The following is a 22750-nucleotide window of genomic DNA, read 5'->3' as shown; positions in this document are numbered from 1 at the left end:
CATTTTCATTCATGAAGGGTATTAATTTTGACTATTAATTAGAGTGGCATCTGTCTCTCCTCCACTGGCAGGAGACCAGTGAGCACAAGCAGCATTAGCTGCTGGTCCAGGTGTGCAATGACTGAAAACTCATTTCTGAACTGCTCCACCACAGGAGCAGCAATTTACACAGAATCAGCTGGCTCAAATACACCTTCAAGAGCACAAGAAGTGAGGATTTTCAGTATATAGAAGCATTCTGGATATATTTTCCAAACTTAACTTCCCTTAGCAGAACAGATCAGCAATGCACTAAGATACCAACTGCTGTACATGAGGCAAAAGCTCAAAGCCCAGAAACCTAACACAGATGTTATCCCATTTATTCCATAAATTAGCTGGCTTTAGGAAAGCACACAACTACTTTATAGTCAGAAAGAAAATTACTGTCATGATATGTAAAACCTGTTGCATTTCTAGAAAGTTCTGAACACACAGTAATAAATAGCACTGATAAATTTTTAACACCTGTAACTCAAAAGTAAACTGTGTCATGTCTCAGGATTGGATTTCTCAGTATTTTTTTGTCTTCTCTACCTCATTCTTTTATCTCACAGCAAAATACTCTGCCCTGTTAGCACGTGTACTATAACAGAAGCATAATTACACATGCACTGCAAGGGAGAAACACCTCAAGTATCACATTTCGGGGAAGTTGGACTGACAGCTGGAACACAGAAGCAAAATGCCCACCAGACTGGAGCATTTATGAATTCCTGCACAATTCCAAATGCTTTTTGTGACTTCCATTATCTTTGTGAACCTGCTATTCATACCAAATTGACCTTTGATGCTTCAGCATTGTTTCCCAGTCTTGGGAGTTTCTCACTGCCTGTATCCGTCCTGTAGTGTCAGACAAAAAGTTTCCATTTATGGCTAAGAATAGAGCACACATTTCCTTCCCAATGTGCCAAACACCAGACTGATAGCAATGGAATCTCAATATAATCCTCTAATGCCTGAAACCGTTTCAAGTACCTCAATACATCAAGTGTTAAACGTTTTATAACACCTATAAACACTCCAAGAGTCTAATGAAGCTTATACTACTAAGAGTGCAACAAGTGAAAGGTGATGTAAAAATCAATTTTCTTTCACCTCAGCTGATTTATATTCCTTCCTGAACAAATTAATTTCACACTAAGCAACTGGTTTAATAAAACTTCAGAGCAGCCCTGTATTAAAGAGTTTTGCTCTTACTCCAGGCAGAGATAACTTGGAAATAGTAGTAAAACAGCAGTCTGGGATTACTCTGCAATTTGTAAAGCCTGGCCTGCCTCATTTCACAGCTTTTTCTCACTGAGTTTTATTTCTGAACTTGTGAAAATGAATTTTAAAAAGCACAATGCAGGTTTGCAGTCCAGAAATAACACCATAAACAATAACATATAAAGATATACCAGGCAAGTATGAAAATATATCCCAGGGAAATAAACATGTTCAGAGCCCTAGTGCCCAAACTGAGAATTAAGCTGTGCTTAATTCCAACCCTGTCTGCAATACAAATAGCTGTATTATAAATAATAAAATCAAGATTGCTGAGGTACTTGATATGAAACAGGGACGTGTCATTGCAGCACAGCTGGAATATTCAGCATTTCTGTCCTCTCCTCTCTGCTGTTGGAGCTGCCATTGCATTTTGCATCCCTCACAGCCACAAGAAATCCCTGCACACAGAAGGGCCTCTCCTCCTTTTCCCCATCCCCACAACCACCAACACGTTTTGCTGGGTAATGAGGAAGAAGACAGGTAAAAACTCAATTTCAAAACAAAGTCTGTTTTCTATTCATAGACAGAAATAACAGTGAAATAATAGTGACAAATTACATACATTAAGACCTCTCTGTAGCTTTACACTCAGCTCCTCTCAGTTGCTCAACACAACTGCATTTTCTCGCAGAGACTTAAAACTTAACCAGCTAAAAAAAAAAAAAAAAACATGCAAGTCAGATGCAACACTCTACAGAGTGCATAGAACACAAAACCAGGGGCTCAGCCGGAGGAGAAGGAGAAGGAGAAGGAGAAGGAGAAGGAGAAGGAGAAGGAGAAGGAGAAGGAGAAGGAGAAGGGAAGATAACTGAGATCAGCTGAGCTTTTTTTACCATTATTACGTCTGTTGACTGTACTCGTGACAGAAGTCAACACTACAGACTGGATGTAACTCTTCTCCCACCTCACTCACACATCTTCCTGTGGCTTCCAGGGTATAATCCTAAGGCAAAAATGTTCATAAAAACAGGTGCACAGCAAAAAGGGGAACCTAGAACGTATGGAAAATGTGTGTAATAAATATCTACAACACGATTTGAGTAATTTCAAAAATATTAATGCATCTCTGATTGTTTAAATAATGTTTCTGAAAGTAATTTCACTTTTTCAGAAATAGACATGTATTACAATTGTGCTAAGCATTTTTAGCCAGCATGGAGAGTTGATTTGCTTGCTATTGATTGAAAAACAATTGAACAAAATCACTGCTATTTTTCTGAGATTAAAAACGTCATTGGAGGCTTCAGGTTTACGTTTTCTGATGTTGCTTGAGCTGAAAAAAGCTAATGTGGTTTGTAACCCCAATGCCAATTCACCAGAACATGAAGCAGCAAATAGACCACAATTAGATCCATAATGGTAACTTAAAGTAACACAAGATAATTGAAAGTTGTTTTCTTTTTTCTCATCTCACCTGCATGAAAATTTCCTGAATGACACAATGTGAAAGCACACAAAAAATGAGTTTACCATTAGAGACTGAAATATGAACAGTGCAATTCAGAGTGGGGGCAGGCTGTGGCAGGAAGAAAGCACACACTGGTCTAGTTTGTGGAAAGGCAGTCAAGGAAATTATTTACCTTCTGGTTTCCAAAATATAAAAATATATAAACAAGAAGATTTGACAATGGGAAATTTTTGCCTGTCTGACTCCAATCATTTAAGGGAGTTCCAAAGGAACAAAAAAGGTGAAAAGTTTTATAGGAAAGGCAAATAAATCAAGATTTCTTCTACAACAAATCAAGATGTCAATTATTTTAACAAAGAGCAACTACTGGAACATTTGACTTAACTCCATTTCTAAACACTGCATCAATGATTTTCCTTGACACTGTATAAAGCTATTAACAGATTCCACAAGAGATTGGAGAAATTTAAGTACTAATGGAGTCTTTACAAAAAATTAAGAAGAAAAATGAGAAAATCCTTATGTTTAAGGCATTCGGGTTAATTATTTCAACCTGGTGGACAAGGACAAGGTAAATCTTCATTTCAACCTTTACATTTCTAGGTAAACTAAAAAAGGGTGATAATCTACATACTGTATTCAACTCCTAATCCTACCCCCACGTTTGACCAGGTATGTTTTTAACCTAATGAAAACTACATGGTGTAAGCTGGCAGATCAAATTATTCCTTTTTCATAGGAAACAAGACACATTCTGATGGAGTCATTAATAGTTGTCCCAGCTCACTGCAAATTGCCATGCTTTAAAAATCCCTCCAATTCCAGAGTGGAACTTATTTGAGAACCTTGGTTTCAGCTTGTATTTTAACGATTCTTAGATTGGCTTGAATGCCAAAAAGAGTTCAGTTCAGTTCTGAAGGTTTTGCTTGTTCACAAGTGGTTCTGACCAAGCCTTTTTTGCTCAGTCCTTAGTCTCCAGCACTGAGTGCCAGGAGAAAGAGCTTCTAAATAAACTCCTAAATGAAAATATTCTCCCCAAGAACCATCCATAATCCATTTGTAAGTCCCTGCTTGCTTACACCATCAGTAGAACAAGCTCTCGACCCAGTCAGTGACTGTTTTTGAAACTGTTTCACACCTTTTAAACACAACCTTCCACCTAAGGGCACAAGGAATTTTGGCAAGCTCTACTACGCCCCATTCCCTCTGCTTCCAAGTGTTGCCTTTAGTATACAAATCACAGCTCACCATATCTGATTATTATCTCTCTACTTGATAATCAGGATTCCAATTCTTCCTTCCTTCCACTACTACTTCTGCCAATCTTTTTTGCCTACAAAATGTCTGTATCAGAATTACATTCATTTCCTAATCACGGTGTCATTTTCCTGAATTGACAGCAGATTTGCAAACGAAAGTGCAAATCTCAAAACAGTCAAGCCAGAAGGTGTGCTGGGGGAGCCAAGCTCTCTAAAGAAGGCAGACTTGAACAGCAGCTCTTTGCCAAGCAGCCAGAGCAGGATATTCCACTGCTTTTTGTTGATTTAAGGTCTGTGGCACACTGCAGCTGTCACAACGAAGGGCAGACAAAAGACAGGCTATTGACTACAAAATGCATTAAACCACACCAGTTTTATAAAGTATTCACTTGGCATTTGTCTCCTGTAACATGTCTCTGTGTAATACAAGGCATTTCTCTCCCTCCTCGCTCTTTAGAGAGATATGAAGTTTAATGTACTGACTGGTACTTAACAATCAGATTTTGTCAGCTTTTGTGCTGAATGGCACCTTCCTTCTCCCATTGCCTTTCCCAGCACTATTCACAGGGTAAATTATTGCCTCATTCCCAGGGAAGGTGACAGATCCATGCAGTACCTCGGGGCACTGAGCTTGGGAGGGAGCCACGTGCTGTCAGGCAAATCACCCTGATGGCACATAAATCCTCACTGCTGTCACCAGGGGCACTTCCATCTTGTGCCTCCCTCCCCTCTGCTCTCCTGGCACTTCCCCACATGTACACACAGCCCTGGGGCTGGAGGGAGGTACTGCAGGCTGCATCTTTGGGAAGGTGCACACAGGATGTGCTTTCCCTCACCCATTTCTCAGGGTGAGGGATGCAGTGTTGGTCTGATCCAGGTACTCATTTTCTCCCTGCAAGAAAGGCCCCAAGACTGAGAGACCCAAGCAAAACCCCACATGCTGTGCACAGGTGAGGTGCCTGTGGACCAGCAACAACAAATAAACACAAGCTTCCACTCTTTCCAAAATGACCCATCCTGCCCTCTTGCCAAGTGCTCTCCACATATCCAGCCCTGATCTTCCACAGGTAAAGCCCTAGGAAAGGCTGAGGTGGAAACTTTAACTGGCTGATGCTACAATCAATCAGGCAAAAACATACCCAGAACACCAAAAAACCAATTAGCAAGATACCATCCTGTTAAAATTATTTGATTCTCAAACAAATCCTCTCCCCTCAGTCCACCAAGAGATCTTAACACCTTCTTTTAATGTGAGACCACAGTCTGTAGCTCAGATTGCTCTGAATTGAGCTCATCTGAGCATAATTTCACTGTTAATGGGAGCTGTACAAGGAACTCATTTAGTTCAGCTGAGCACATTATTCAGCACAGAAGTGAATAATTTGTGCCTGAGAAGTTTGATGGCATTAACAAAATTCCAAAACAACTGCTGGTGAAAGAACTTTGCTTTCACTACTCTGCTCCTTAGAAAGACACTCCAGTCATGTGTTCAGGATCCAGAGGATGAATGAAAATCATGAGCTAAGGAAGCCTTTCCATCAACAGGAGGAACAAGATGTGAGAGGAGACAGGAACAGCTGTGAACAAAATCCACCTCTGTCCCAGAGTAAGTAGAAAAGCTGAATTCAGTTCAGAAACAGCAACGACACGCGTGCTCCAGGCCTTGCGACACACTGAATGCAAGGCATTGTAAAACACTATTTTAAATAAAGCATTCTGAATTGCTTTGCTCACCTATGAACTGTCCAAGAGTGCACACCACTATTCTAGATCTTTCACCATCACTGAGGAAAAAAATCTAGGAAACAAAATTACACACTTCATTCAAAAGTGAGGAACTGAAATACAATGGCATTGTCACTTAAGAGGAATCGATTCTACAGCTGCCTGAAACATTACAGTTTCAAGTCCCATAGCAAGCTCCTTCCCTGGAAATATTTAAAGATCAGATCCAGAATAATTTCAGTTCTAAATTACCCTGTTCCTTCCTTCCTCTTCATCAGGTTCAGATTGTATTTATTCTACTTTTTGCTGTCATATTAATATATCACTGAAAATACATTTTCAACTATTTTAAGAAAAGAACATGTTTTTTTAAATAATTTATCTTAGACAAGAAATCACTTTGAAATAATGTTACAGCTCAAATAAATTTATAGTTCCTGCAACCAACATAAGTACGTATTTTCCATTTTCTTTTTAGCTGTGTATATAATGAATTTCACAGATTTTGCTGATGCAAACATGACCCAGTCTAAAGAAATTCCTTATCAGTAACAGCACCAGAGACAAAAATCTGCAAACAATGTAAAGTGATAATAAAAGAAGATGAAGAATGGATCATCTAGGTTGTAAAAATCAACTGAAAGAACCTTTTTAAGTATTAAAAGGGAGGCAGAAAAATTCTCACCATCATAATTATACTACCTTCACATGCACATAATCCAGGCCCAAATTATTTACACGGACTGGTACTGGAACAACTGATGGGTTTAGTTCAGTTTGGGGGTGGAGGGAGGGGATCTATGTCTATGCACCTTGAAAAAGAAAATAAATTTGTCTGCAAAATGTGCAGAACCAGAAGGAAAAACAAGATTATAAAATTTAAATCAGGTATTTAGCACAAATACACACATATAGAGTAACACATTTATACTGATTTCCATCAATGTTTCTATGGCAAAATCACAGACTCATATCAGGAGGAGGGTCAGGAGAGACCTGTGATAGCTTTGGCATCAAAAACAGATCAAGAATTTGCAGATTATTTAAATTATGTAGCAAATCCAACTATAAACAGAAGGCATTTGGAAGCAATTTGAATATTCTGATCCCCGTCCTACCTGACTTTCAATTAATTCTCAAGACAGTTATTTCACCCGTTCACCACTGTGTTTGTTTCATGCTTGATTTCACCATAATAAACGATGTGATATTTTTGAAGTATCAAGTGTCTTTTTTTGCTGTGAGAAATGGAAAGCCCAATTTGGCTTACCTTTATCTTAGAAATATGCAGCATAATAATACAGCTTGCCAGTGGACCAAATTAGAAATCCCTGTGAGCAGCATCAGTGTTTCAGAGCTGATGCAGGTTTGTGTTTTTTGGTTTGGGTTTCTGTTCATCTGAATTGATTGCTTTACTCCAGTGAGGATCCTTGTAGTAGTCAGTGCCATCCTGACTTGACCTGTGATATCCCAAGAGGACTGAGAAGCAGAGCCTGAAAACTGAAAGGAAATACAGGAGCTCTCCACCGAATTAAGGGAATGGTGCAAATTTGGGTCCCTGAGTCTGCTGCGGTGACAGCCAAACATTAACCCCCAGCCTGGCTACTAAAAAACAGAAATACTCCCACAGCTTGTGCTTCCCCCTATGGAAATATAACCCAGCCTATACAGAAATGCTCCAAATTTGACCAGTTCATGCTAGGGAAGTTACAAAGAACTAATCTTTGGTATCTAGCGTAAAATTTTTATCAGCTTTGAGAACTTCTTCTCTCAAAGAGACTTCATGAGTAAAATTGTATTTGCAGTGAAGGACAAAGGACAGACAAAACAAGTCACTCTAATTAAGATTTAAAGCTAACAAAGCAGGTGCCTGCCTTCATTTCTGCCACGGATGGGTGTCATTTGAGAACCAGGCTTAAGTTTTTTCTCCTTTATCTCCTGCAGTATTACAATTTTTGATGAGTTTGTCCATAGCTGCTATTCTATGAACTTGATGGAATATTTTGCTCAGAGCCCTGTACCACAGACTGTGACAGAAAGCTGCCCACAGTTGATAGACATGAATGCAAGGGATTTTTATCAATGTGGCAAATTTAGGCACTGACAAAACTGATCAAATCAATATTAATAGCTGAACCGTGCAGCAAGTTCTAAATCATTTTGCTGCTGATAACATCACAAACGCTAAAATGTAAGCATCTTCCAAAAAGTCTGTAGCCAACTAATAGCAGATTTTTTACAGCTGGAAGACATTTTGGCAGAGAGAACTGGGCAGCATGTTAAAACTTGATAAATCTTTGAAAGAGAGGATTGAAAGAAATTCCTAAGGTTGCACCTCCTAATAGGTATTCCATTGCACAGTGAAGCAAGGTGAAGGTTTGGCATGGCAGTTCAAATGAGGTATGAATTACACCTCTGCAGAGAACCCACACTGTGTCAGTAAATAGTTGATCTGAGCAGGTCACCTGGGCGACACAGGAAACACAAACCCACTGCAGAAGCCAACACAGAACAGATATAATGCTGGAATATAAAGAGAAAAACAGCTTTATGGAAAGCTCTATATAAGTGTATGAAATTACTTAACAGGGACACTTAGAAAATTAATACCTAGAAAAGGCAATTTTGTCAAAGGAGAAAGAATAGGTCTGTCCACAGCAGCATCAGAGGATCAGGACACCATACTGCACAACCATGACTACTTTTGCAATGTTCAAACAGAGCTAAAAACACAGAGCCAGCGTTACTCACTCCAAACACCAGTAGCTTCAATTCATGTTTGTGCAACTGTACTCCTTGGAAATATCCTTTTGTTATGGAACAACAGGAAATTTTAGAAGGCAGGATGGGTGCATCAGAATGGAAATAAAGGCCCTTTACGTAGTACTTTTGTGAGATAAGGCAGAAAGCAAAACTGGCCAGATCTTGAATCTCAAAAGGAGATGGGGAGACTGGGAGATGAAAGACACCCAAACTTCTAAAGCCCTTTGGGTGTCTGTGCACAGGCACATGAGGAGCTGCTGCTACTGCCACCAAAGCACAGTGAGCTGAGGAACTCCTGAACTGCACTGGGCAGGAAATGCAAAGAGCACTGGGTTGGAAATCAGCCAAACTATACCTGTCAATACTTCCACTCCGTGTTTTGCCTGTGGGAATGAACCAGAGGCAATAATCTGTCAGTGAATGGAGTGGGATGATGACAAACAGTAATTCCCTGGTTGTTGGCCATAACATGAAGAACACCAGAGCTGAAACCACCATCTTCTCAAATCTGAAAGGCAGCTCAGAGCAGGAAGTCTCTGTCTATACACAGAGCAAGGACCATGACCCCTTTCAGTTCATCCTGGCCTGGCATGGTTTAAAACCCCACTGGCAACTCAGATCCCATACAGCCACCTGCTCACTCCCCACCAGTGGGATGGGGAGAGAATAGAGGGGTGAAAGCAGGAAAAATCATGAACTGGGATCAGAACAATTTAATAACTGAAAGAGAATAAGAAATCGTAATGAAAAAATTTTAAAAAGAGAAAAAAACATAAAAGAGAGAGAGAAGAAATATAAAAAAAACAAGTGGTGCAAGTGAACAAGTCATTCCCCACTAACTGAGGAATGCCCAGGCAGTTCCTGAGCAGGAACCCCAGCCAGCTTTTCTCTCCTAGCTGAGCATGATTGCAGTGGTCTGGAATATTCCCTGGGATGGTTGGGGCCAGCTGTCCTGGCTGTGCCCCCTCCTAGCCTCCTGTGCTCCCACTCTCCTCACTGTCAGGGCAGTGTGAGGAGCTGAGAGGTCCCTGATTCAGCACCAGCTGAACCATCCGTGTGTGACCAGCACTGTTCTCATCCTAAATCCAACACACAGCCCTGCACCAACTGCAGCACAGCCAAAACCAGACGTGGCCCTAACAGAGAGGAACACCAGTGCTTCACCTTTGGAAGCATTTCACTCTGCACTGCAAAGCACAGAGAAGGCTTTAAAGGAAGTGAACCACAGCAGCCTACACACAAATCGCCTTCTCAGCTGTACAAGGGTCCCATTCCCAAATCCCAGGACATGCTGAGTGAGAGATTCCATTTTCTTTGTATGGAAGTGGTAAATAAGATGTAAATTAACTATAAAAGTAGTAGGTACTGAGAAGAATAAGCATTCTCCCTTTCATTCATGTTGTGTTGAGCCATTTTATCATCTACCTACATCCACAAATACATCCTTAAACATCAACACCAAATCACTTACAACTAGCATTAAATTATATTTCATCACTGTATCATTTTATTGCATTTAAAAGACTCTATTTCCATACATCCAAATGCCAGAGTAAATTACTTCAAACCAATAAGACACGCAAATAGTTAGAAGGTTACATGTGGCATATTAATTTACATTTCAAATTGCAACAAAGTCCTGAACACAGCTTGCCATCAGAAATGTATATATTGAATTAGATACAACCTCTCCTGTATCTGAATATAAACCCAGCAGACTGCATCACTGGCTAATAAAGAGCTTACTTGCTTTTAAAAGGTCTTGCATGCTGTTTATTTTGGAGTTATTCTCTGCCTGCCTGGTCCCCAAGAGCCTGATTTCACTGGTGCTGGCTGGGCCCATGGGAGTCATTACAGCCCCTGCAGATAAATGAAGTGTGTGACACAGCTTTGAAAGCCTTCCCTTTCCTTCTCCAGGAGAGAGGAGAATCCCACAGGTGGTGAAGAGGTGAGGCACAACCTGCACCCAACTTTTCCTGTAGTCAAGTTGATTTGAGGTCAGACTTCTGCTGTATTTACAGTCCTGACTCAGCAAAGCAAATCAAACCAGCGCCTCTCTGCTCTTTGTTTTCACAGACACTGTTAAAGGCTTTGGGCTTGGCTCCTTGCAACTGGTAAATACTGGATTTTATGGACATACTGGCTACAAGTTCCACCCTGATTTCCTATTTACCACCTACACAGCTGTTCTCTGTAATAATCAAGGATTAACAAGATACCAGCACGTCCCTTTGTATCCTTTTGGTTAATCAGCTTCCCACCTTCACCCCCAGCTCTTCCAGGAGGTAAAACCACCAACACAGATTTAAAATCTGGTCTTGCTGGGGCTGTGGGTTAAAGCCAGCTCTGGTTATTGTTGGCCAATGCTTCCTTTGAAGCACAGTAAAGTTTGGGAGTCCTCATTGTGACAGTCACAAATGAAGAGGAGATATCACAAGCACCATACAGTACATAAACTCTAGGAATAAGAAAGTCTGGATTTCCTCTAAATTTACTTGTAATTGATCAACTTTGGTGCCTGAGAAAATAGAAAACTTCTGTCATCAAAAACTTATGGAAGACACCACTCTGTAGAATTTTCTGGTGTTCTAACAAGGTCTAGTGAGATCTCAGTGCAGCCTTTTCCTCAGAGCACTGGTCTTGCAAGCAAATACAAGTTTAATTTGTACAAACTCAATGATCTTTCCAATCTACCACAGAGCAAATGAAGCAATGGCCTAGAAAATATTAGAAAAGATATAAGGATAGAACAAACCCCACCAAATTGACAATACAAACCACTTTGGAATAGTCTCAAATTGAATAAATATGGTTGGAGGGAAGGAAAAAAGGTCTGTCATTACAAGATGAACAACTAAAATTCAGCCTAAGCAAGTGACCATGACCCTAAAACTCAGCCTAAGAAATTTGTAACTAGTCACTGTTCACATTATCATTCTAGTTTCAACTTTTACCATTTTAACAGGTACATATGTGTAGAAAACGTATTTTTTAAATTTCCTATATGATTCAAGGGAAAATGGGACAGCAAAGGGATATGGTACCTCTAACATTTTCAATTCCCCTTATTCATCTATGCCAAGTTAAAAACAAAATTACTATTAGAATAAAGTGAGATATTATTTCTGCAGTTCCTTGTCAGAGACAGCAATCCGCAAAACTGCTGAATTTTCAGATAAATAGTTTTACTTAAAATACCTAAATTATTAAACTTGCTATGCATAGAATGTTATTTCTATCAACTATATTGAGATACTACTGAAGGGAGATTCCCTTCCAGAAATAGTATTTTTATGAGCTCCTTGGATGCACAGGTGAACACTAATGGATGCGAAAATCTCCTGGGGTCTGTTTGCAGTCTGTAACTTGTTCCAGAAATCGTGTGTTCCTGGAGGAGAACGCTTGCAGCCCTTTATTCCAGACTAACTCGCCTAATTGCTTCAAGCTGCTTTTCTGTTTGCATTATTTCCTACCTTCTCACATTTAGAAAGAAACCATTACTCTTCTTGCTGCCAGGCTAACCAGTATCACAACTTCACACTTGCTAAAACTGCTAGAATAAGGAAAAAAAGAGAGAGAGGTGAGAGCCTAAAACACCCTTACTGCCAAATGATGTATTTTCATTAAGTTCTTTCCTTCAGAGGAAGGAATCTCTGAGGCTTACATGAATCAATAAAAAGTATTGGGTTTATAATGACAGAAAAACAGATATGTTTAATTTATTAAAGCATATCAATATCCTTCCAGGCACACAGACTCCTCTCACGCCCAGTGCACTGGGCAAACTCTGAGACAGAACAAAGGGAAACTGAACACAGAGAAGGCAGGGGTTCCTTTATTATTCAGGGGAAACTTTCTGGATGACTTGGGAAGCCATGCATGCAAAGGGACTGAAGTTCAGCATCTGTTCCCATCACATTACCAGGGTTTTGGTTTTCAATTTGCTATCATTTCAATGCAGATCTTTGAAAACAATGAAGGAATGGCTGAAAAAAGAAATGAATAAAACAAAATAGAAACTTCTTTAATTCAGGAGGTGATTTCTGCTCTGAGAGGCATATCCTTCCTCCTGTCCAGATTGTCTGAATCAGACTTGAGGAGTCATGAGGAAAAGGAACCTCTTTAATGTAGTTCCACCTGAGTGCAAGCATTTACCATTAAGGGACCACAAACTACTCCTCTGAGAAATTCTCTCCCTACTCTCACAAAGAGGTTACTTGAGAAGGGACAGAAATTTTTTCATTTCAAAATTAAAATTCAGTAGAAATGGCAATTTTCAATGCAGCAAGTACAAAATACAAAAGCATAAAATACAAAAAACCCCCAAACCCCATCCTCACAATCCCATTCAATAACTCGGTCTGTCAAGTAATTACAGCAACAAATTTGACAAACCTTCCCTACTTGTTCCTCTCAGCCATCCTTTGAGAGAGTTTGAAAAAAGGCACTCTACACACCACCAAGTTTAAAAAAACCTCTACAATTTAGAATCAAATGTATCTTTTAGACATATCACTAACAAAAATCTCATCTTATTGAAAGCAGTTAATTATGTTCAGTTATCTCAGATGCAGGAGTACTGGACTGAGAGACAGAGCTCTGTGGGTACACAGCACACCCCCCACAGCCAGCACAGACACCAACAAAATGCAGCTCAAAATTTTGCATTGCTCATTTAACATTGATTTACCACAAGATTCCACATTTGAAATGCAGAGGTGTTCACAGAATCAGCTGAAGTTTGTTTACTGGTGGGATATCTGTGCACACCTAGGACTTTGCCTCTCTTTTAGGATAAAACTGAAGAGGCCCTAGACAAGAAGAACTTGTCCCTTCTCAGGATTATTTGCACAATGAATCATGCCAGTCCTTACACTGGGAGCAGCAGCAAAGCAGCCAACATTTGTGACACAAGACACATTTTCCACGGGATTGGTTTCAGGATGCATTACTCAAATAAACAGATAACTCCACTGGGCTGAAGCACCTTGAAAGATCATGTTGGCAAGCAGTGTGTGACTTCTGATCATAAAAATCACAAAGGAGAAGTAACTCCAGTAAGTGAACTATTGGTTTTTAAGATGGACTTCTCATTTGGAAAGAATAAAAGGATTAACAATTATAAAGGCACTTTAACCTCCTTTCCCTCCTATGGTAACGTTTTTAACTTTTGGCCTGTCTTATCAGTTAGGGGGAATTCCATTATGAGAGCATAAAGGATGTGCAGCTTTTACAAAACAGAGGCACTTTTAATGGCAGTTTCCAACCCGTGGCCTTTTGCACCTGCCCAGATTGGCTATAAAAGCTCCCTGTCAGCTGCAGTAACATCAACATCACTGCACAGAAACTGAGAGGCTCCACAGGAACGACTCTCCCTGCACGAGTAACTGCTTAGGGCCTGCTCTGGGCTTTGCAGAAACATCAGTTTAAAAGCAGTAAAACAGCATTTGTTCCTTTTTCAAGTGGAAGTAAGCAACATTCAGAAGTGACATTAAAGGGACTCTCAGAGTTCACAGTACTGGAAGTTGCAACTGACAGTTCCATCTTTTATTTATTACAAATGAAAGGTAAAAAGCTGGGGCAATTTTAGTGGATACTTTTCTACTGGCCTCCAGTTTGGGTTAACCAGAATTGTAGTCTGGAGAACTGAGGATCAGCTCTGCTCCCAGAACAAAGTTATCTATCAGTTTTCAGCACAAAGTAGAAAGTACAACGTGAATCACAGCCTGAAGCCTTGGTGTAAATAGTTTAACTAGAATCATAGAACAGAACATAAAAGGGATCCACATAAAGATCACTGTGTCCCTGCTCCTTGCAGATCTTCCTAAAACAAAATCCTATGACTGAGAACATCATCCAGATGCTCCTTGAACTCTGACAGGCTTCGTGCTGGTGCCTTGGCACTGGAACAACAGGGGGAAAAGCAGGAATAATTATTTAAAAAAAAAAAAAAGCAGAAATCCTCATATGCTTAATATCTGTAGGGCTGGATACCCAGGAAAATCTGTTCAGTGCAGCTCCACTGTTTTCTTCAAGGTGTTTTTGTAACCATTAACTGAATGCCAACCCCTGACATCTATCCACACATCTACACGAGAGCATCCCATGGAAGTGTTGTGTTTAGGGACAACCACAGCCATAAAGGTTGTAGCATTTTTGTTTGATACCATTATTTTTACTTTGGGGCCAGTAAAAATGTGTCTCAGCAAACTCAGCCAGCCAAGACCTCAGTAGGTACTTGCCAGGAGCTCAGGCTTAAGATCTGTGCTTGCCTAGTCCAGAAATAGCTGTTCTGGATTTCTTCCTGGTGGCTTCTCACATCCTGCCCATTTTACAAAGCCAGCCTGTGCAGCTGCATGGTGCAATTATGGTGTATTATTTATTAATGGTGTAACACCTGTGAATCCAAAGACAGCCTAGCTCTTAGAGCTGCATTTCCACCCTCCTTATTCTGCTGACAGATAAGGCAGACCTTCACCAGCTACTCACAGCCCTGACAAGATGCCTACAAAATGGAATTAGCTTTTGATCTTTTCCACTTCTGCTGTTCTGAATCTAGTTTGCTGATGTGAAACTATCGAGCAGCAGATCAACTGCACCTTTCTGACCCCAGACAAAACTAGAGACACCAGGAACCAGAGATGAATGATTATTGAAGCAAAACTAGCAATCTATTTCCAAAATTAAGGGAAAAGTCAAATACTGAGGACCTCTGAATACTTTAATCAGCTACAGATGCCTCATAGGTATTATTTTCCACTTCTAAAAAACAGAAACAAACAAAACTCACACAAAAATCCCAAGCAAACAAATAGAACAAACAAATGCTAAGTATAAACTAAAAAAATATAAAAGATAGTTAGTAATTCTTCCATTATGGATTTTCAGGCAATGCCTGAACAGAAATACAAGTGTGGCTCAAAAATGCCCCTCTGGACCATTGCCTCCTTCTGGCTTGCATGTGGAATTTGGCCAGTAAATAAACTAAAAGCCAAGGTGGACAAATATTTACTAAACGAGGTGAGACCAGCACCTTGCAAAGAGACTTCTGACTCTGCCTTGCAAATTCTTTGCAGAAACTCCCCCCCTTTTGTATGCACAGGGAGATGTCTACAGGCTCAGGGCCTCACCTGACCCAGCTGCTCTGGAACCGTGACAAACACACCCAGAATCCTGCAAGGGACTCCAGAATGAGAACCTCAGCACACAAAATGTCATTTCCTTTTAATTTCCACGTTGTGTATTCACAATGTGAGGACAGATACTGGTTTGCCAGTGAAGGATGGCACTGTCACTTTTTAATTTCTGCCCAGGTAGGAGCTGCTGCTGTGCCCTGGGTGTGCACAGGTCTCCATGCACAGATTTCCACCAATACCCCCAAATAACTTTGTAAATGCAGACATTTAGACAGAGCTACACCTACCTGAAGAAACTGCTGCAACACCTTTCACAAGAACCTCATTGATCATTCTTTAGAAGCAAACCCTTCAGTACCAGGACAGGATTTACAAGGGATTATTAATTATTCTGCAACCAATTTCTTCACATCAAACAAACAAACAAACCAACCCAAAACCAAGAAAAATGAAGAAGAAACAAAAACAAGTGTGTGTTAAATATATATATTCTAAAAGTGATGTTACACAAACAGTAACTAGATTAAACATAAGAACATGCACAGGGTACGTACCTTGATTGAAGTGTTCATTTAATATAATTTAGGTATGTGAAATATTCTGCTTACTTGATTAGAGTAGATTGTTTGCATTTTGATTTATTGCTTCAAGATCAGTATTCATTAAGTCACTTAATATAAAGGCACCCTTACAGCTGCTACCCTATTAAAGGCAATCATTTTTTCCCAGTCCTGTTTATAGCACAGTCACTGTTACAATAAAGCAGTCTGGAGCCATCTATTAATCACAACCACAGTTTCCATGTATAACTATCTTCAGAAACAATTCCTGATGGCTAGGTCTTGTGTTATACACAGGAATTACAAATTATATTTTGTCTCAAATTCAAATAGTTTGTAGTCTCATGTACTATCAGGGTATGTCCACGTACACCCTGGGCTAACTCTGCAAGAGAGTGGTTCCTATTTAAAATACTTCAAAATGTCATTCCTAGCAGTTTTAAGCCTGTATTTTTTTGTTCTAAGTAAGAGTCTCAGCTTTCACTCAAACCAATGTACTGAAATCAATGCAATTCCTCTGTAACTTCAATAAACTTTTAGAATTGGAATTGTAAACATAGCACTTTATCTTTCAGCACCACTGGCCAAAGACTACAGGCCTGGTTCAATGGTTCTGGCTGATACATTTTACATTTATTTTTTGCCTGGAATCAAAAGGGACAGAATAATCCTGTGATGGTGACATACAGTTAACTGAACCACTGGCCAAAAGAGATCATAATTCCAGAAAAGTCACACTGTGTGCTTATCCCCTTTGTTTTAACATCTCTGGAAGGTCAGTAAGAAAACACCCTGACACACAAAACATGCAACACACACACCAAATTGCTGTGAAATCCTGGGTTTGTGGCATGAGTTTATATCATATTAGCAACACTGATTTCAATTCAGCAAAGCACTGTAAATCACACTGGAAAACTGTGCAGGAGACAGCTCTCTCTTAGTAGCTATTAGTTCAGTAGGACTCATTAGCAATTCTTCCAGGATTAGTCCACACCCCAGTCAATAGTACCCACTTTCTGATGTGGGGAACCAAACAAAAATTGACCTTCAAGCCATCTTAAAATATTTATTTTATTTTCGTAATTATGCAAGTTATTCATAGATGAGGAAAAAGAGGTTTTTGTCTATTCCATAATTACAGTAACCAAGCAGTAATGCAAAAATATTCAATGGAATTTACCAAAGACCAAATACAAAAGCATTACCTGAAAAATCCAGTATTATTTCCTCATACAAAGCATTTTTTCCTGTTGCTGGATAATACCAATTAATAAACCGATGCTTCTAGGAATAAACAAAAAAGTTTTGCTATACTTCTTCCCTGGCACATTGCAACACTATTTCAAAGGGCTTTCATCAACACAAATTTTATAGGATCTGTTTGTAATAATATTCTGAAAAGCAGCATTTCCACCCCGAGAATGCACCATGCTGTTTGCCAAGGGATCAGGCATCCTATCACAGCCCCTTTGCTCCTGAGAAAAAGAATTTCTCACAGAACTCCTACTAGTATCCGTTTGTGCATCCAATTATATATATTGTTACACTTATTTCTTCTCTTTCTGTGGTTTCTATCCAAAAATCATTACAATTAATGGAAAAAGTTCCATGGCCTCCAAGGGATTTCATCTATTCATCTTTCCATTCTGTCAAGAAATGCTGATGTTTAAAGGAATCATGGTCCCTGTGCTGTGTAGCTTCATTAAAACTACTGTGGCAGAAGTAGTTCAAAGGCACAAGGTTTTTAAAGCTCTGAAGAAGCTTGAAAAGTTTGCCTGGTAATATATTAAAAATAGATATTTTTAGTATAATAACGCTTCAGTGAGGTACTGATAAGGTAGAGAAAATAATATGAGAATGTGGTAAGAGAAGAAGAACTACAGAAAAATATCAGCCAAGGCATCTCGGGAGTCAAAGGAAGAAGCTTCAGTTCCCATTCTGCATTTTAAGAGTATCTGAGCAGACAATCCAGTGTTAAATTAACAACTGATTTCAAGTGGACCAAAATTATGATTGAAACAGTAATAAATGGTCAGGTTTGGGTCACTGAAAGAAGAGAAATCATAGGATAAGTCACATGCAGATAAGTCACCTTATAGCTCACTTTTTAACTCAAACTGGAAAGGCGGGAAGAAAGAAAATAAATTAAAGTCACATAATAAAACCAGAAAAATAATAATTTCTTCTGCAACCTCTTGAATTTAGTACAGTTACTAAGACTTATGAAATAACCTTGTATTATTTTGTAAACAAATCCATTTTATTTAAACAACTACACAGGGGCCAGAAGCAAAGTGCACCTGGGGTAAATAATGGCAAGAAGAATGGTTTTTTTCCCCTTACACAATTCCCATACTACTAAAACACTGCAAGCAATTCATAAAGCCAAAGGTTCATTAATGACTGTAACCCTGTGGTCATTTTACTTTCATTTTGCTTAAAATTAACTCCCTCAGAGACTTTATTTAAGTTATCTTGATGTACAGTCATAATATTTGTATGAAAAACAGCCCCAGTTGTGAAACCTCACAAGCTTCCACTCTGCACATTCTGCAAGGTATAAAAAAAATTGAATTTCACTTAGATTTTCTTCGAGCAAAGATACAGCAGATGATACCACTGAGCCTCAGAGGGATTTAGGGACACAGCATAATCCTCTCTTCCTCCAATACCAGAATCCTGGCATTTTTGGGATGGACGCTGCTCCATCATCACAACCTCCTGTCACATCTTGCAGAGATTCTCCCAGTGGAGCAGCAGTGCATGGTCTCCCTTTATCCTTTCTGTGTTTATCATTAAGGAAACCAACTGATCTGACTGCAGGATTTGGGAGCACAGAGAGAAAGGCTCCTCACATATTTCTGTCCCACTGAGAGCTAATTCAATGGATGGGTGCTGATCAACCCAAGCATACAACCTCCACCAAAGGGCCCAGGAACAGGTTTCAATCATTTTCCTCAACTGCTGGAAAAGCAAGGATGGAGTAAATCAGGATATAACCAGTCATTTGGTGGAGTTGGACAAAAGAGAAATGAAAGCACTGGGAAGCTGTTGCAAAGGGAAATGCTGCAGCCTGTTAAATACAGCATTCTGAATTTCCATCAGTTCACAGCCTATGCATGGAAATAGAGGGCTTGATGAAAAAAGACAAACCACATCCCCCATGACATATTTTGCTCAGAATTTCCTACTGTGCAGAACTAAACTGGTTGTTTATGTATCCACTATGACACTGCCCAAACTTGTAATTGCAGTCTTAGAATATGCAATTGATATACAGATCCCACCCAAACATCTGTGTGTGAATGGAATTGACGTGAGGGTACGAACATCTGAAATCACATGTTAAAAACCTCCACTTCTGCACGTCTAAAAGCTTTTAATATAGCAATTTTCAAATATCCCATGTGTTTGGAATGACAGAGCATAGAAATGTAAGTCACACTGGTTTACTACTGCAGAAAAAGAAATTTTTGGCACTAAGCATTAGCAAAAATGAAGCACATAATATTTCATTTTTCTCTTTTTATGCTATTTCCCCCTCACACTCAATTAATAAACTGCATTTTTCTTTTTTTATTTACAGAAAAAGATTCATGCCCTTCCCCTTAAGGATACTACTTTTTTCCAAAACCAGCAAAACTGGCTTTCCCTGATGCCAAGGACCATCAAGAACCACCTGGAGCTCACTCACAGGTATCACAGAAATGCTTTCAGAGGGGCTGCTGGAAACACACAAAACAGACGTGCATCATTCCTCCCTCTCCTTCTTCTGCTTGATATTTCCAGAGATAATGCCAAGCACGAAGGCTCCTCCATCCCCTGAGAGCTATCACCTGAGAACAACAGGCTGGAACACTGCACTTCCGTTTGGAGCCATTATTCAAAGGAAACAAGAAATTTCTTTTATAACCCTGAATAGGCACCAATTCTTCACTGAGCCATTTATCATATCTCAGCTCTAATTCCACAAATAAGCCTTCTAAATCCAGCAAGTGCCTTCCTGGTCTGTCCCAAGGCCCCCCTGGGCAGTGCTGGAAACAATCCACATGGCAGTTCCAGTTCCTGAAGAAATGAGCAGAAAATTGCGTGCAATTTTTCTTCTTAGTGTTTGAAATTATTCTGCTGTTCATGTGAAATGACCACTTTGGTCCTCAGTAAATTCTTTAATGAAAAGAAGAATACAAAGGAACAGCCTTATTAGCCTAGGATATGGAACACAGTGCTGAAGGTAACGAAATGGCACTGACGATATGAACTGCATTTCCAGTCTCAATCTAGTGTGACAAGAATGAGAGATTTTCTGGATGTTTTTTGTAGTTGCTTGCTCACTATGTAAGCTTTGAATTTCAGCACTCACTTCAGAACACATTGCAGTTCTGCCTTCTTTTGCTTAAGCTTTGAATTCCCACTCCAGTTACAGACTGGAGTCTTTCCCTAGTGATCAGAGATGGACTTAATTTCCATATTCAGTACTTAGCTGTTTCTTTTATCCATCCCTTTCCTAAAGATGATTTTCACATATTATATTTGACCACCATCTAGAATTTCTCTTTGAAATTATTTGGGAATTAACAGAGCCACTGGAGCCCTGGATAAAGCATGGCACAATTAGGGGACTATAGTCTATCTGTGTCAAACTGAAAAAGCAATCAAGGCCTAGATTCTTCTTTGAATACAAAAAGACAGAAGTGTAATGAGAATAGCTTATTTTTGTTTCAGTAAAATCTATATTTAAAGTCTTCTACCACCTTCTCAAGCATTTATCTAAACTAGAAATTTTCTTGTTCTCGCTGCATGAATCTGAACATTTTCAGAGACAGCTCCCAAATGAGGCTCTGGATTTAAAATCTCATCCCAACACTTTTAACTGTGAATTTTGGCTACCTCACATTTCTTCTCAGATCCCTACCAGGTACCAAGCATGAAGAGCTACTACTCTTACTGCCACATGTCAGCAACCTCTGGAGCTCAGAACCTCTCAATTTCTTATGCCAGCACCCATAGAAAGCCAGCTATTTCTGCCATTAGCCCTCTTCTCAGCTTCCTGCTTTTCTAAAAACACAAGGTTCTCTGTTTCAGTCTAAAGACCTGAAAATTACTCTCCTTCTTGAAAAAAAAATTCTTTAAAATATCTGGCATTAAACAACTATATGCCATATATGGTTATTTTACACAACTATTGGGAAATATGTTCTTGTTGGTTCGATAATCATGACTGAGCAATATGTGAAAAGAAAAAAAAAAAACCAGAACTTTGAAGCTTATTACAAAACCAACATTGTTTCCATCATACGGATTTTGTTTACAGACCTTAGAGAACCCACAGGAATATAAAAGCATCCTCCAGCATTTTACCACTAGTCACAAAAATCATGTGTGCATCCCCTCCCCAGCACAGCAGGCAGGCCAACTGCACAGTTCCAATTTTAATACTTATAAATTGTTAAACATGCTCTTTATCCTCTCAAGCCATAATTAAAATCAACTTCCAAATAAGCCATTCCCATTAAACATGTCACTATTACAGAGCCTCTGAAATAGAGGAAAAAGGAAAAGCCCACTTGAACTATCAGACAAACAAGGAGCATGGAAATAACCAGGAAAAAAATTATATTAAGGAGATTATTTTGAGAAATGGTTAATATTCAGCCTTTTGCCATGGGCTGTGTATGACTTTAGGCAGGTAACAACTTCCCTGTGCTGCTGTGCCCTTTCTGTTCACCATTCCTGGCCTGTGAGCACTTCAGGGTAGGAAGGGAGCTGACATTCTTAAGAGCCTTTACCTGAAAGCCTGGACCTGGAAGATTTTGAACAGTGTTTTGAAAGAGAATTCAAAAGTGAGTACGACTTAAAGCAAAAAACCCTAGATTAGGTCCAGCAGTTTAGTGTCGGGACACTCATTACACTGTCAAGAAACCTTGGGCACATCATTTCACATCTGCGTTCTTTTCTTTCCGTGCACAATAGGAGCAACAGATCCTCCCTGACGTGGCAGCAAATTTGGGAAGCTCAGCTCATTAAAGGCTGTAAAGTGCCCAACATTCCCGAGCTGGAGAAGCCTCATGAAATGCAAACACAGAATAACCCCCCCACAAGAGATGCAAAAGCAAGGATTATGCTCCACTTCAGCCCTCCAGAGGTCTCTCTGCTAGGTTACCTCAAAATGACAAATAAAAAGAACATCCAGCAGCCTAAATCAAACAATTACTGTGAGAAATCACCAAAACACGAATTAGTCTCTAATCCAACCTGCCCAAAACTCACTGAGTTCATGAGCCCAAGAGCATTGCTGGCAAAGGAACAGAAACTCAGAGAGAGCAAAGGTCTGAGGCCACAAGGCAGGGGAATTGTCACTGAAAGGTACATTAAAAAAAGAAACCCCTCATATGTCAGGTCTGGTTAAAAAAAAACCCAACAAAGTCTGAAAAGTCTCTATGATTTCCACTCCTAAGAGTACAGAGGCTAATCAGAAAGGGTGTGTGCTTCCCACTGCAGCCCCACACAATCCTGTCCTTTTTAAACCAAGACAAGGATCTCTTTTTTCTTTTTTCTTTTTTTTTTTTTTTGGCGTGTGTGTGCTTATCA

General features: G+C 39.6%; 1 protein-coding gene across 30 annotated transcripts in view; it reads right to left on the bottom strand.

Annotated features, from left to right (window-relative positions):
* Positions 1 to 22750, bottom strand: part of RBFOX1 (RNA binding fox-1 homolog 1) — a 1132467-nt gene that overhangs the window by 664790 nt on the left and 444927 nt on the right. For 4 of the 30 annotated variants that reach the window (XM_069030279.1, XM_069030282.1, XM_069030280.1 and 1 more), the window contains one exon: positions 2142 to 2299. The exons of 25 other annotated variants lie outside the window; for them this stretch is intronic. In XM_069030279.1, the coding sequence (XP_068886380.1) occupies positions 2142 to 2144 (3 nt within the window). In that variant the 5' untranslated portion in view covers positions 2145 to 2299. Of the gene's footprint in view, positions 1 to 2141; positions 2300 to 10209; positions 10324 to 22750 lie in introns of all 30 variants that reach the window. One more of the 30 variants, XM_069030292.1, reaches the window with a different exon arrangement.

Source organism: Aphelocoma coerulescens, chromosome 14 (assembly GCF_041296385.1).
Source record: "Aphelocoma coerulescens isolate FSJ_1873_10779 chromosome 14, UR_Acoe_1.0, whole genome shotgun sequence".
Taxonomy (NCBI): domain Eukaryota; kingdom Metazoa; phylum Chordata; class Aves; order Passeriformes; family Corvidae; genus Aphelocoma; species Aphelocoma coerulescens.
This window is presented reverse-complemented; position numbering and strand designations above follow the sequence as displayed.